This window comes from Ailuropoda melanoleuca, chromosome 5, assembly GCF_002007445.2.
Source record: "Ailuropoda melanoleuca isolate Jingjing chromosome 5, ASM200744v2, whole genome shotgun sequence".
Taxonomy (NCBI): Eukaryota; Metazoa; Chordata; class Mammalia; order Carnivora; family Ursidae; genus Ailuropoda; species Ailuropoda melanoleuca.
Genome location: NC_048222.1, coordinates 104,697,247 through 104,713,658, shown reverse-complemented (window position 1 = coordinate 104,713,658; position 16,412 = coordinate 104,697,247). Strand labels below are relative to the sequence as shown.

General features: G+C 40.3%; 1 protein-coding gene across 2 annotated transcripts in view; it reads right to left on the bottom strand.

Moving 5' to 3' along the window:
• The window catches only part of SH3D19 (SH3 domain containing 19), a 168,148-nt gene that overhangs the window by 25,853 nt on the left and 125,883 nt on the right, over window positions 1-16,412 (bottom strand). For both annotated transcript variants that reach the window (XM_034661530.1, XM_034661531.1), the window contains exons 5-9: window positions 16,242-16,380; window positions 15,952-16,114; window positions 14,231-15,232; window positions 6,407-6,514; window positions 2,068-2,180 (exon numbers count right to left, since the gene is read on the bottom strand). In XM_034661530.1, the coding sequence (XP_034517421.1) occupies window positions 2,068-2,180; window positions 6,407-6,514; window positions 14,231-15,232; window positions 15,952-16,114; window positions 16,242-16,380 (1,525 nt within the window). The remainder of the gene's footprint in view (window positions 1-2,067; window positions 2,181-6,406; window positions 6,515-14,230; window positions 15,233-15,951; window positions 16,115-16,241; window positions 16,381-16,412) is intronic.

Here is a 16,412-nt window from a genome sequence, read left to right as displayed (position 1 = left end):
GTCCATGACATACCTCATGAAGGATATATATGCCTGCCCATCATCCCCTCACTCTCCTTTACAACCCTTTAGAGCAGAAGCCAGTAACCTTCTCAAGTAAATTTTCCTCCAGGGAAACCTGGGATTTTCTATTCAGCAACAGTATTGTAGGGACCCTATCATCCCCTTTTGGGCTTTCTTGGCCCAGTTTTAATAAAAATTTATTACCAAGTACTTTGAAAATGCAAATGATCACTAAATTTTAGTTCGGCCTACAGGAAAATCTCATTAACTTGATATTGGCTAATTCAATTTAATGTCTCCTTCAAAGAAATATCTTTTCACTAGATGATTAGATGGGTTTGCATGTATAATAAGCATAGTTAATGCACAGTGTAAAGCAATTATGAAATTTGAACTGAAAATTTGGTTCAAAGACATTAAGAATTTGTTCCTTAAAAATTTTTTCATTTTGTTTTTTAATTTTTATTTTTTATTGAATAATTAATACATAATATTGTATTAGCTTCAGGTGTACAACATAGTGATCTGATATTTATATACATTATAAAATGGGCACTACAGTAAGTCTAGTTCCCATCTGTCACCATACAAAATTGTTACAGTATTATTGACCATATTCCCCATGCTGCACATTACACCCCCACAAGTTATTTATTTTATAACTGGGAGACTGTACCTCCTACACCTCTTCACCTATTTCACTCATTGCCCCCGCCCCCGGGGCAACCATCAGTTTGTCCTCTGTATCTATGAGTCTGTTCCTATTCTGTTGTTTTGATTTTTAGATCCCACATATAAGTGAAGTCATGTAGTAATTGTCTTTCTCTGCCTGACTTATTTCACTTAGCTTAATACCTTCTAGGTTCATCCATGTTGTCACAAATGGAAAGATTTCATCTTTTTTTGTGGTTGAGTGATATTTCATTGTGCATATATAGCACATCTTCCTTACCCATTAATCTACTGATGGACACTTTGGTTGCTTCCCTATCTTGGCTACTGGAAAAAATGCTGCGCTGAACACAGGGGTGCATATGTCTTTTTGAATTAGTGTCTTCATTCTTTTTTTTTTAGATAAGTACCTAGAAGTGAAATTGCTGGATCATATGGTAGTTCTGTTTTTAATTTTTTGGGGAACCTCCACACTGTTTTCCACAGTGGCTGCACAAGTTTACATTCCCACCAACAGCACAAGAGGGTTACCTTTTCCCCACATCCTTGCCAACACTTGTTAAGGAACTGGTCTCTTTTGAAACAAATCTTAAAAGATTATTTAGCATATGGGAATTACAAACAGTATGGGGAAATGGTATTGAGGTTGGAAAAAATATATATACACGTATTTAAAACTTGCTGACTACCACTGTTAACAAGTACATGGTGAAGTACTATTTATTTAATTAAGAAATAACTTTTCCTTTAATTTCAGATTAACAAATTCTTATGGTAATTATCTTAATCATAATGTCCCCAGTTGGATATTTTAAATAAAAACTGATAACTACACTATTTCCACAAATATTAAAGATTTTTTTTAAAGGATGATTCCCAGATCCATTTTTTTTTAAAGATTTTATTTATTCATTTGACAGAGATAGAGACAGCCAGTGAGAGAGGGAACACAAACAAAGGGAGTGGGAGAGGAAGAAGCAGGCTCCCAGGAGAGGAGCCTGATGTGGGGCTCGATCCCAGAACGTTGGGATCATGCCCTGAGCCGAAGGCAGACGCTTAACGACTGAGCCACCCAGGCGCCCCACAAATATTAAAGATTTTTAGAGATTTTTAGTAACTTCTTCATCATTAGTACCATTTAAAAGATAATGTCATTATGTCAGTACAGCACAAATTATTTTATAACCAAGTACAATGAATTGGCCTAATTCTTTTGTTCTACAGGAATTTTAAAAATATTGAACATCACATTAAGTATGTGGGGCTTAAAATCAGTTTGCAACAGAAGTCTTTATGTGACCAGTAGTAAAATAATTCAGACGTCAGCTGAGTATTTAAAATTAGCTCATAGCTTGGTCTTCTAGCTAAGACAATTTATAAGGAACCACTTACCAAGTTCCTAGTTCTGTCAACAATACTGAGTTTTTCAGATACCATACTGTAAGTGTTTCCAATAGGTTTTTCAGTAGGGAGAGGAGGTGGGCTTTGTGGATCCTCATGTAAACCTGGAAAAAAACAGAAGTAATTCATCAATAATTTCTGGCCTTGGGGATTCTGAAGGATGAAATGATTGCAGCTTGGTTCCTTAGGAAAATGGCTATCATAAAAGATCCATACAAAGAACAGACAGCCAAGTAAATGAGAAAGAGCTAGGAAACCTCAGAAAACTGATGAGTAGACATCAGTTAATTTTATTGAATGTTGTATAGAGTAAAAATAATACTAAATAATCATAGCAGCCAGCGTTTCTGAGAACCTTCAATGCACCAGGCACTAAGTTAAGGCATTTTGTTCCTACACATTTCTCCAACCAAGGTCTACCTGTGCACTAGATCTGCACAGCTCACTAGCTAGTCGTCACGTGTGGTGACTTAAACTTAAATCTTACACAAAATTAAAAATTCAGCTCCTCGGCTGCACGAGCTACATTTCAAGCACTCAGGAGCCACATATGGCTAGTGGTTACCATAATGGACAGCACCGTTACAGAACATTCCCATCTCTGCAGAAAGTCCTACTGGACAGCACTATGCTAGATAATAACTTACGCATTTTACAGATGAAGAAACCAATGCTGAGGAGAAAATACCTAAGCTATCCAAGGTCTTAATGTTAGTAACTGTCAGATCCGGGGTTTTGAACCCTGAAGCCTGTGCTCACTGTAATACGGCATGCTGCTTCCTACTAAGTCATGTATCCAGACTTCACCCATCCAAATAATTAAATGTGGGGGCGCCTGGGTGGCACAGTGGTTAAGTGTCTGCCTTCGGCTCAGGGCGTGATCCCGGCGTTATGGGATCGAGCCCCACGTCAGGCTCCTCTGCTGTGAGCCTGCTTCTTCCTCTCCCACTCCCCCTGCTTGTGTTCCCTCTCTCGCTGGCTGTCTCTATCTCTGTCAAATAAATAAATAAAATCTTTAAAAAAAAATTAAATGTGTTCTCTAATTCATTAGCTCCAGATTAATGGACTTAATTGCCTTCTTTTTAACAAACAATATCTTTACATCCAAACTACATCCTTAACTCAGTGATAGTATACCCCCCAACATATTTTAGATCAGATTTAATTAGTGACAGCTAATTAAAATCTGTGTGCAAAAACACTTGGAGAGAGGATGGCTGTAACATACTAAAGGAGGCGAAAGCCACCTTTTACACAGATTTAGGCACTTAAAGGAGATGGGATTTTTTTTCATTCTTTCAAATGAACATTCTCTGCTCTCATCTCACATCAAACACCCATTAAACAAGAGGATGATTTGTCAGGTTCCTATTTTACCCACAGGCAGGAAAACACTCTCTAAAGGAGGAAAAGACCCAGGCCAGTTACTAGGAAAACAATGATGTAGTGACAGGCAAGCATTCTTAGCAAGAGGCAGGGCGTCTCTGGAAATGAAGACATACCGGAACATTTCAACTCAGTTGCCATCTTGAAGACTCTCACTCTGGTAGTTTTCTTATTAAGGAAATGATGAATCACTTAGGATATGGTATTGATGTGACGAATAATTAAGGGTACAAAGTAGTAATAATATGAAAGTAGAGAGGAGATACCTTACTGGCAGGATGGGACATAGGGATTATCAGGTATGAGTGTGTGGGGTAGGTGGAGATTTCCAATTTCAAATCATGTGGTCAGCGGAGGTCTCAATGAGAAAAATGCCATTTAAGTAAAGGCCCGAAGGAATGGTGAAGGAGGGAGCCACGCGCCTCTCTGGGAAAAGGACATCCTAGTCAGAAGAAACAAGCCCCGAGAAGAAAGAGCTGACAGGCTCACAGAAGACCAAGGAGTTTTGCGCCACAAAGCTGTTCCTTTCTTCACTTGACCATTCCAAGTTCTTCCCAAAACAAGGAACTTTTTTTCCCTCCACAGCACATATGAATTGCTTAATAACTGTAATAGTACAGTGCTGGGGAACTGGTTTTTATATAAATAGAAATAATGCTCCAGAAACTGGTACTGCAGTTCTTTCATAGACGGCAGTTAGAATCCAACTTTCTAACAGTTCCTGGAACTTTGTCAGAATAATAAATAAAGGTGCTTCCTCAATATATCCTTACAGGACTATTAATCCAATTTATAAGTATGCAGACAAGAATAAACATAGCAGGCCTGAGACTGCTTATCCTTAGAAAGGCCTGCTTCCAGGGTTGGTCCTGGCTGGCATCTGGGAACCCGGGACTTGCGGAAGGTTCCCACCATCCCCAGAACTGCTAAAACGAAAGAATAGGGTTTATGCTGAATACCTGCTTTCCTTCTGGGAATCTGGAATTATGGAATGTGCCAAAATTCCTAGAGGTGCCTACATGACCAACCTCTAATAAAAACCCTGGGTACTGAGTGTCTAATGAGCTTCCTTGGTTGACAACATTTCACCTGTGTTGTCACAACTGGTTCCTGAGGGAGTTAAATATAGCCTTTGGGATTCCCCTGGGAGAGAACACCTAGAAGCCTGTGCCAGGTTTCCTCCAGACTTTGCCTGATGCACTGTTTCCCACTGCTGATGTTGTTTTGTATACTTTTGCTGTAATAAATCACAGCAGTGAACATAACTAAATGCTAAGTCTTGCGAGTCCTTCTAGGGATCATCAAACCCGGGGGTCCTAGGGACCCTGATACAACTGGAGAATAAATCTAAACGTAAAAATTGTATTACTTAAAATCTACATGAGCTTCAGGCAATATTTATTATCATCATATTTCACTATGCCTGTTAAAATCCAGAATACATTTTAACAAGGTAACAGCAAGCAGGCAAACAACCCAATGAGCTATCATCTGGGTACTTACGTAGCCCACTGATTCGCGGGCTATGTAATGCTGTCAAAAGAAATACACCACCAGTTCTTTAATCTACCAGATAACCTCCTAAGAAGCGAGAACCCACCAGAATTTGGTACCCTTGACATTTTCTCCTCCTCATTCTTCATAGTAACTCAGTTTAATCTTCTATGTGGCTTGGAGCCATCAATTAATAACAAAACACTCAAAAGACCAAAACCAGTATGATCCTGCTGGAGAGTTTTTTATAGAAAAACCAAACCCCTGAACTAAAGGGGTTTCATGGCATTCCAGGGTATGCCTGCAAAACACCCTGGCGATGCTACAGACAGGTGAAGGGCTGGACACTTGATCTGCTACTAGGAGGACCGGAGTGGCAGCATCTCCTGTTAGAGAAAGGCAAGGAGGCATCTGGACTACGCAAAGGCACTGGATGAAATCAGTGACAGCAGAAGCTTATGGCAAAGGCCGTATCATCATTCCGCGCAATGCCACGAACTGCTCTGGAACCCACCGTACAAGCATGTGTGTGCATACGTACACACGCTTTCACACCTTTTAATCATCTCCAGGGTCTAAAATAAACGGGCCTGGCCCGCTTGGCTTCTGTCTTACAGTATTATCGATTTCTCTGCAGCCCTTATAAAAAGCTCAGATGAAATTTCATTTATTGTACCGTTAAAAAAAAATCAAGTAAGGAAGTAATATCAAAATGGAGTGTTACACTAATTTTAAAAATTTTTATAATTATGTTTTTATAATTCTTGGTTACTGCTTTCACATAATTCATACATATACTTAGATTATGCTCTATCCAGACACACACATACACCTTTATTTGCTATCAGTTTCAATTAGAGTTGGTATCTCAACAACATGGCGGTAAAAGGTGCTGACAGCCCGGCACAGCTGAAAATCCACATGTAACTTCTGACTCTCCCAAAACTTAACTATTAATACCCTACTGATACCATAAACAGTCGATGAACACAGGCTTTGTACGTTATACATATTACATACCATATTCTTACAATGCCATAAGCTAGAGAAAAGAAAACGTTATTAAGAAAATACATTTCTAGTACTGTACTGTAAAAAACCTGCATATAAATGGACCCACACAATTCATGCCTGTGTTGTTCAAGGGTCAACTGTACTTTCCCACTATCTTTACCCGAGGCACTAACAGGAGACTACAATTGTTCTACGTTTCAGTCTCCCTTTATTCTCTCTGCCTAGAGACAACGGTATAGACAAATGAAATCGATATTTACTGTACCAATTGTCTGAAGAACTGTGAAAAAAAGAACTTGTTTTTAAACGTCCTCTGACTATAAATAATAATAAATGGCCGATTACACATAATTTCAAAAGCACACATTGACAAATTAGTATATATTTCTCCCAGGCTCTTGGAAGAAGCAAAGAAAGAAGGCCGATTAGTGCTTACATTTTCCTGGTTTGGCTGGAATTCGAATCACAGTGGGCTTCCTGGTGGGTGCTGGTTGAACTGCTCGTTCTTTTGTTGGTTCTGTTTTTATGGGGAGCTGAAAGGGATCTAATGAAAAACACAGTTTATTTTGCATGTTTTAGTTAACATGGACTCAAACAAAAAACCTCATTCATAATTAAAGAGTCATATTTTCATGCCCCAGGGAAAACTATTCATGGATAAACAAAATCTCAGTTCACAAGACAAAAACAAAGTCGGAGCTCATGAAAGGAAATAACTTGGTGCTCTGTAAATAATTCATGTGGCTTTTCTTCCTCTCTGATGAGAGATATCCAGGACAATCTTGAATTATGTAGAAGCTATCTTTCACTGGAGTACAATCATTTCATAAGTGTCACCTGAAAATGAGGGGCAATTGAAACGAGGAGCCAATTTCCCTCCTATTGTGAGGCCTCCCAGATCCCCCAGGAAAGAAGGTCTTTTCTCCCCCACACTCCTGTGCCTGGCTCGGAAAACGGACACACAAGGTTCACCAAGGGCCCTCATCCTACCCAGCATCGTGCCTGGCACAGGGCAGGTGCCCAGCAGAGCGCCAATCGTTTAGTAAAGCCACACTTCAGTTAACATGAAAATGCAAAGTGTTTTATCCTGGAAATAAAATAAGACATCTTCCTTCAAATATTTAATCTGGGGACAAGGACACAGGGCTTGGCATTTCTCCATCTTAACTGATTCATTTAAAACTGACAATATATGCTCAGAGTATTTTAAACAAAGACATAATTATCCAATTTTCTTTTTTTTTTTTTACTGAAAGAAATAGTCTTTTTTTTTTCTTTAATGCAAATATTCTTTTCAGTACTTTGGGAAAAATGACCATACAATTTTTTAAAGCTGAGAAATCTAAAAATAGATTAGCAAACATAAAATAAATGCTGTATAAGGGATACTCTCTGTAGTACACAGGCTCTCCTGAGACCTCCTTTGCCTAATTCTACAAGAGGCAGAATGAGTATATGCTGAAATTCTGCACCTGTTCTACAGCTCTTAACTATAGGGAAATACTCCCTGTAAGAATAATGTACAGCACAGCTCCTGTGATGAACAGCATTCATATTCTGCCGATTATGAGCTGTAGTTCGATAAGCACCATGTGCTACCGGCTATTTTTCAGGACACGTGAAGAGCTGAGCTAAGGATAAGAAGGCTGTTCAGCCCCGATACCTGACCTTCCCTTCCCCCCAGCTCCCAGGCAACCCTGCCATCATACATGCCACCAAAGGCATTCTCACTCACTCACGAGCCACTTGCTCACTGATGTACGCCTACCATATGCCAGTAACAGTGGTAGGTGGGGAGATATGGTGGTAAAGTATGATCCCATTTTATTATCTACCACCTAGGCATGGCCCTCAGGTGGCGTACCGGGTAGAACAATTATTACCAGGCTATTGAGAAAACAAAATATATTAGATGACCCTTTTATGGAAACTTGTCTATTAGCTCACAAGTGAGGCAAGTCTTGTCTAAGTTCAGAAAACCAACTCAGGATTATCAAAACAATATCAATCTTGAAGTAAAGGGTCTTGTAACAATATCGCTTTCTTCCACTGTAACCCACGTCCTCACAAAACACAGTTCCTTCTTTTAGATCTAACCAAATTTTTAAATCCTATATTTTGTTATAGCATTTTTTACTTCAAAAGTAGTATTTATTTTAAAAATGGGAAACATTAAAAAATCTATGCTGCAAAGTCTCCTGTAATCCCATCCCTCCAGTAATAATGAAAATCTGGTTTATCTGCCTATAGTTTTATAATATTACGTGTATTATTATGTAGGTATTTTGATAAACAAGAAAAACAGGATTTTATATCTTGTCTTGTAATTTGCTTTTTCACTTTTGTTCACTCAAAACTGACTGGCTGTCTGCTACAAATCAAATACTATTCTAGGTACTGGGACTATTTCAGCGATCCAAGCAACGAACGCTGCTCTCACGGCACTTACACTGCGGTGCGGAGATGGAGATAGTGAAGTTAAGTGTAACAGTAGGTAGTTCGTGTGGTGTATCACAGGAGAAGTACTGGGAAAGGAAAAAGCAGCGCACAGGGAGAGAGACTTTGGGTGTGGGCAGAACGGGAGCAGGCAGCAGCATCAAACAAGACTGCAAGGGGTGAGGAGGGGAGCTCTCTACTTTCCAACAACTGCATTTTACATATTCTACTAGTTCTTCCAACTTGAATAATATGCCCCTGGTCTCTGGGAAGCAGCAGTGCCAATGGACAAAAAGGGGTACGTACACTTGTATTAAAGCCCATTCCTGCAATTATTACCTGAATGTGAACTCCCTGAAGGTTCACCTATTCTGAGTGATACTAGGCTAAAGTGAAAGAATTTGAAGACCCTATGTAATCCTGGTATGCATTTTATTCAAACACAGAAACACAATTATCTTTCCTTTGTGTTTATCTTTCCTTTCTATTCATATCTCCCTCTGCTCTGCCTCCTTGGACCTTGTTGGACTGACTTCCAAGGACCCACCTTCCTTCCCCCCAGCTGCGGTAGACAATTGACTGTCCTCCCTCCCCTGTCTTGGTTGTCACACCCCATTCTTTCGGGGCTCTGTTTTCTGTTGGGAAAAGGACCAAAAATTCAAGAAAAGGATTAAGGCTGGTGACTGTTGACTGTGTTCTACCTTTCAAGTGGCATTTCTGCTTTAATAGCTGCTTCTGGTACCTATAATCTTTTGTTATTAGTATAGGCTTTTAGTTAATGTCTTTTTGGGTGGGTGTGGAGAGGGAAGAAAATCTTGAGCGTGGGATGACTTCAATTACTTCCCAACTCATATTATATTCTGAGCCAGAATACCACTTACGCCCTCTCACATTCCAGGAGGGAGGGCATGAATAAGGCAGGCAGGGAAAGGAGAAAAGACACCAATCAATGTCTTGAGGGGCCAAGCACAGGGGCATCCAAATTATTCTTGGACTCCAGACACCCACCCCAAATCCTGCACACTGTGCAGACCTCACCTATTACATGGAAGGGTCCAGTTATTTATTTTTTTTAACCTAAAGAATTTAAATTGAAGTAGTATAGATACAATTTATATAACAAAGTTATTCAAAGTGTCCTAGTTTACCCACTCTCTCTTTCTTGGTCTTTATTCTTAATATCACTAGCTACTCCTTAATAATTGGTACTCAGATCATGTAAAATTATTCTACTACACATGTCTGTGGGGAAAAAAAATTTTCTTTCTCAATACAGTGAAGCAAGGAAATCTCAGTGTTCTAGGACGGCGGGCTGTTTGGCAGGAGTGGGTCTGTTTAATGACCTGCCCCAGCTGTGCTCACTGAGCTCAGCATCTGCCTCTCTGTCTGCGTGCCGTCCAGGGCTATAATCCAGACGAGGTGTGCAGATTAGTGGGGAGGCCAAATAGCATCACTTCAATAAGAAGGTGGAACCGGAGGCCTGTTTTTCATCTTGATGATGGTGTGCAAATCTCTTTAGCTACACAGTGTGAACTTTACTTTTTATGTCTGTCCATGAGCAGGGTATTTTTTCTAAGAGAAATGTAAGTGGGCAACATATAAAACAAGAATGGCATCTCATGTTTGGGAACTCCAGGCATTGCCAAGCAGGAAACTGGATCGCTGGTATTATGAAAATGTTTAAAGTTCTAACCTTTGACCCCAGGAGTCTCACTTCTGGAAATTTGTTCTTCAGAAATAAGAGCACTAGTAGAAATGGCAATGTTTATAAAAGTGTTTCCTACAGCATTTTCTGTAGAGGAAAAAGAAATCCAAAAAATTAAAAGCAATGCCCATGGATGGGGAAATGCTGAATCAACTGTGATACACTCACACTAAGAAATAGGAGGCAGGTATACAGAAACAAGGAGTTAGATCCACTGGATGAAAAAGAAGTCCATAAATCTCACTGTTAAATTAAAAAAAAAAGCAAGGTACAGTATGATAAAAAATGTTTGTAAAAAGTAGGAAAAAGTACATGTATGTATGTTTGTAAGCTTCCGTTTGAAATGTCCAAAGGCACGGAAGGCTACATACAGCACTGTTCACACTGGTTACTCTTGAGAATATGGATGGACTAGAGGGAGATAATTTTTTTTCTTTTACTAATGTTTGTATTGTTTAACTTGTTACAGCAAATATGTGTTACTTTGTAACTGAAAAAATCCAATAAAATAAATTCAATCACAAGAAAAAAGTTAGAAGATGAAGCTAAAATAACTCCCCTGCCAAACAAACCAAACTAAAAGCCACTTAAAAATAAAGGGGAAAAAAGAGAAAATTCTAGTCCTTTTAGTTGCTTTTGAAAGGCAATAATGGCCATAAAATTTTCCACAAGGTAACTAGAAAATTTAAAACTATTTGGAAAATTAAAACTTTTTTGATTCTATTTAATAGGATTTAATGCACACGTTTTTTAATGTCTTATTTACATATATGTAGTTCAAAATAATTAGCCTTTATTTATAATCTTAACACAGCAATTTAGAAAAATCATATACTATTATTTTTAAAATTTCTACTCATCACAAGACAAAGGATCAATGTGGGAAGCAGCTCTCTCCCTGTGGCCAAGATGATAAGAGCTAACTCCCCCAGTTTTTCATCCTAATTCTGCTTATGGTCAGCTATTTGAAAACCAGGTTCCCCATCCTCTCCCACCAACCTAGTTCCCTCATGAAGACAACCTTTGTTACCGGCTTTTTATACACCTTTCCAATGACTACATACGTGTGTGTGTGTGTGTGTGTGTGTGTGTGTGTGTGTGTGTGTTAACACAAGCAATAGCTAAAACACCATGAATATTAACTATACCTTGCATTTTTCACCTAATATCATCTTGGGGATTGGTCCATAGTAGGAAGGAAGAGGAAGTGTGCCTCCTTTTTAATTAGCACACAATCCTTCATTGTGTGGATGTACCACTATTTATTTAAGCAGTCCACTGGAGGTTGTTGCAAAGTTCTGTAGAAGTCCTTCATTTGGGGTCTAAGAACAGGCCCTCGAAGCTCTGGAAATTGTGCATACATGAGCTAAAGGGCTATTTTCAAGAGAGATAAAAGATTCACAGGATAATCAGATTCTCGTAGTTCTGTGATTCCCAGAAGGGGTTAAGAACCACAGTGCCACAACCCTATCACAGAGTTTGCTCTTGCCTCTACAGAAAAAACACAGAGCATCTCAAAAAAAACAAAAAAACAAAAAACAGAAAACAAAAAAACTCCTATCCAAATCTAAGGGAAGTCCATGGCATTTTTCTCTACCTTTATCTGCAGTAGTTCTGCCCTCCTTCCAGCCCCTCACACCAAACCAATCACTCCACGCCTGCTGCCAAACAAGCAGGCCCCTTTACACCTCTACCCGCACGGTCTTCATTACTGGGCTGAGAAAAACACTGATGGTAATGCAGTTTTCTGCCCATTACCTGTCCCTCGTAATATGCTTGTCATCATAATTAGTTTCACCATCCTTGGCTTGCTCCTCTGTCATTTCTTTCCCTTGAGTTCTGTTAATAGCAGAAATTGGCTGCTAAACTATTATTCTGGTCTGTGTAATGGGGCTGACAGCAGAGGCATTCTGCTTTTTTTTTTTTTTTTTTGACAACTGGGTATGATTTGTAAAGGTGTGAAGAGGAATTGCTAATACTTCTCAGCTCCATTACATTAACCTGGAAGGCATTCTACCCAAGAAATGAATCCAATATTAAATTGCTTATTTTATGAGTTTCCCTTTAATAATTTTTCTAATCTTTACAATGTTTTCATAGCTTCAGTATTTTCTGATCTCTATTTCCTGAGATTAATATGGCAACTTCATTTTATGAAAACCACTTTATTAGATTTTCTTTATTTTTGAGGGAAGGAAAAGGAGGAAGGACATATTTGTGAGTTCCTTTTTCTTGTGTCCCTCTCTCAGTTTCTCGCTAATGCCAGGATGATTAAGGAAGGTTTCACCAAGAGACCATGAACCTTTATTTACAAAGACAACGCTATTGATATACCATCAAAAAGTCACAAAGCCCCAAATCAAGAAGCAAACAAAAACCTCTCTTACATGCTGAGGAATTCAGAGGTGATCCCAAGGGCCTCTGGAGGACATTAAGCAGGGAAGCAACAAGGTCCAACGTACATTCTAGAAAAATCCCTTGGGTAGCCATAATATGGAGGATGATGGGTTTGATGCAGAAGCAGGGGCTCAATCTAGGAGGCCACTGCAGCAATCGGGCATAAAGGCCTAACGTGGGGCAGTACGGGGGATGGAAATGAGAGTAGGACTCAAGAACNCTAGACCTAGAATAAAAGATAGAGTTTGACTCATGCCTTGGAAGCTGTCAGTGTTATGACACTGGGCAAGCTACCCACTGATTTCTCTCAGTCTCATTTTCTAGTAGTTGATGACTACTACGTGAGCCAGCATAGGCAGACTGGGTCTAGAGACTAAACTAGGTGTGAGGCTGGCTTCCTTACTCTGGCAGGTGGAGAGTCAAGCATCAGGGGGACGCAGGGGAAACTTCTCATAGATGCTAAGTCACATGGTGGCCCCAGAAGGGCTCCTCAGATTGAGCCGGCCCCACTGGGAGTGCCAGGAGAAGCGCCGGCCCCTGGAGGACTCTGGCAAGAGCAAAACCAGGAATGAGGACCCAGCCATATGTAGCAAAAATTTTTTCGCTAATCTTCACAGAGCATTTTCCCTGGGGAATGCAAAGTTTTGTAAATAAAATACAACAGCTGTACATTTCCTGCCAGGATCAGGACAATTAAATTTCTCAAGAGGAAATTCAGAGAGTATGTTTTCCTCACACTGTTCAGATGGAGGGTCTGATGGTAGAGCTTATCTTTGATTTGTCAAAGTAAGCTGCTTTACTTGTCATTGATGATTCCTTTTACTGCTGTTGACTTATTTGGGTAGCACTTGTGAACATATAAGCTTAATAGTATTTTCAAAAGGTTAGCTGTCATCTTATAAATGTTTAACATGCATCAAAATGTTATAAGCTCTGTGATTCGAAACCAAATTCTGCACAGCACAGGTGTATTTTAAATGATAAACATATTTATTAAATATTTATCATGCACACAACATGTAAGCAGCTACAGCATGCCTCTTGCCTATATACTATAGACAAGAGTATATCTAGAATATACTGAGCTTCTGCAGTGTTCCAAACCTTCTGCTAGATACCCAGACCTACATCATTTAATACTTAGAGTAACCTTCTGCAAGGTATTGTTGGCCTCAGTTTGCAGAAGAAGAAAATGAGACTGAGAGAAATCAGTGGGTAGCTTGCCCAGTGTCATAACACTGACAGCTTCCAAGGCATGAGTCAAACTCTATCTTTTATTCTAGGTCTAGCATATTTTCATTATATTACCTTGCTGCCCAACATTTGTATGAATCCTTAAGCCAGGTAACACTTCAGGTCTTTGTTACGTCATTTTTTTTTTTTAAACCTTTTTGGTGTTACAAGGTTCAGGGCGGGATAGGGATAGTAAATCCAACAACAGCACAAGCCAAAGAAATACCGCCTTTTGTAGAAACTGCTTTCTCTATCTCCATCTCCCCCATTCTAGATGTTCCTGTCCCTCTCTGTCTCCATTGCCTACCCAGCTCCATGTTTCTTAATCTTTCTGTGTTTCTGTCTCTGTACACACACATGCATGTGCATACACACATACACACATACACCCTCCAGAAATTATGATGTCCTAGAAACTAAAACAGCAAGTGCCATTCAAGATGCCCTCTGATGAGCTTACACTCCCTTCCATTTCTCCTTTTTACTCACCCAGAACCATCTCTGAACCAACAGATTCTTCAACCAGGTTCCCAGCTGGGGTGGGTAAAACATCATCATCAAAACTGATGAGGTCAATGTCCCCGGGGGGCTTGCTTTGCAGAGCTGGAGCTGGGGAGTTGGCCGGGATTCCTTCTCCCAGTGACCTGAATGCTTTGGCCTGTGATGCCACTGAGGGTCGGGGAGGAACGGTGACTGGTTTCAGCAAAGCTGCAGAGTTGGGGTTTTCTAAGGAAACCGATTTCTTCGGCAACAGAGGCCGAGGAGCAGGAGTTGGGACTTTCTTCCCACCATCAGGGCTCTCAGCCACGGGCCCTCCTCCCAGAATCTCAGGATTAACACTTCGTATAAGGCCAGCATTTGGTTTCTTTGGCAATTCTGGTTTGGTTACTGGGATGCTCCCTACTTCTTGCAGTGGAGAGTGCCGGGTGAGCCCTTCCCTAGAGGTCACCTTGAGTCTGGTTTCAGTCCAGGAGTCCCACTCTCCAGAAGCTCTGTTGGCAGCTGGCTTGGGAGCCACTGAGGGTTTCCCTGAGGGAACAGCAGGCCTGGGGGGGAGTGTGCGGGGAGCAATTTCCGGTTTCGAGGGCAGTCCCGAGGCTTCTTTATTTGTCTGACCTTCAAATGCTTTGATTCTTGAAACGACACTATTTTGGCTTTGTTCTGTGTTCATAATGTTCATCACTGCCTGACTATCCAGGTCGTTGGTGCTGTCCAACAAAGACTGAGGCTGCCTCAGCGAGGACTCCTTCTCTGTGACCGCGGGACTGGTTTTCTGGTGATTTTGCTCTTTAATGTGACTGTCTCTGGCTACTGGTCTGAGGTTGGCTTTTGATCTTGGCCTTGGCACTGGACATCTTGTAGCGCTGGAGTTCTCTGGACAATTCTGTTCTTCAGAAATATCAAAGACTATTAAAGGTGCCACATTTGTTGGAAGATCACTGGCTGAGACCGCCGGGGAAGGCTGGAGAGGCTTGAGAGGTGCCTGTAGTGCTGACAAGACCAAAACCCACAGACAGAAGTTGCAACATTGTAATTGAAAAGAAAAAAAATAAAAGATACACAGACTGTTAAAATACACATGTAGAATATCAAGAGATCTCGGTTTCCTTAATTAGTAAAAAGTAATTCCAAAATCAATGGGGAAATGTTTACTCTCAGCTTCTCACAGGAGTGTTCTTCAAGTTGTATTTATCCATAAGAGAAATATTCATTACACAATATTTTTAAAACACCATTAAATTCTTGAGTCCCAGTAGACTTAGCACAAGAACCCTTTCCCACTCGTCAGAATTCCAACACTGCTCGCTTTACTTTTCCAAAGTAACTTACTCTCATCTCTGTTATGCGAAAAAAATGCTTTTTAAAAGCCTAACAGAACCACCACCTTTTACACTCTATCAAGTTTAAGTTGCTAAATGTAACATCCTTCTCCATGGGAATAAAGGGGATCAGCAGTAATACAACCATGGTTAAAAGGATGATGGTTTTGCGATATGAACTGGGGTGAGCCCCAGAGATGGGGGCTGCAGCTCATGAGAATGGTTTATTGTAATAATCACAGCAAACCAAAATAAAGGAAGCACACAGTGATCACACTGACTGGGAAGCTGAGCTCAATGAATTATGCACAAGTTGCAAATTATTTTAAAGGCTAGAAGCCTACTGATTACTTCCCTAGAACTAGGTCAGAATTAGGAGAGACAAATTACTTGCACCACTTTGAGGCAGATGGTTGGCTATTTCTTCTGTAAAGTCAGTCTGAGTTGCAGAAGTAATTGTGTGCCTTGGAGTGGCAGCAGCATTATTATTATTCGTAGTATTAACTTGAACTTGGTTGATTTCTTTTATGACTTGTTCATAAGATGGTGGGAGCTGCAAAATAATGAAGATTTTAGACATCTATGGACAAGAGCCGAAGTATTAACAGTCTTGCTCTTCTTACCTTTGAACTTACCTTTTAAAAATAAAATGCAAAGAGATAATATAGATATTTATTTACCTCAGCAGGAACCAGCTCACTGGGCCTCCAAGGGCCTGCTGCAGAAGATGGGGGAAATCCCAGTCCCGGGGGCGGGGCTCCTGGAAACCACGAGGACGGCCTCAGGGGCTCAGCTGCCACGATGGTGATCTCTGGGCGCCTAGCAGACAAGACCTCAGTGAGGGTTTGCAG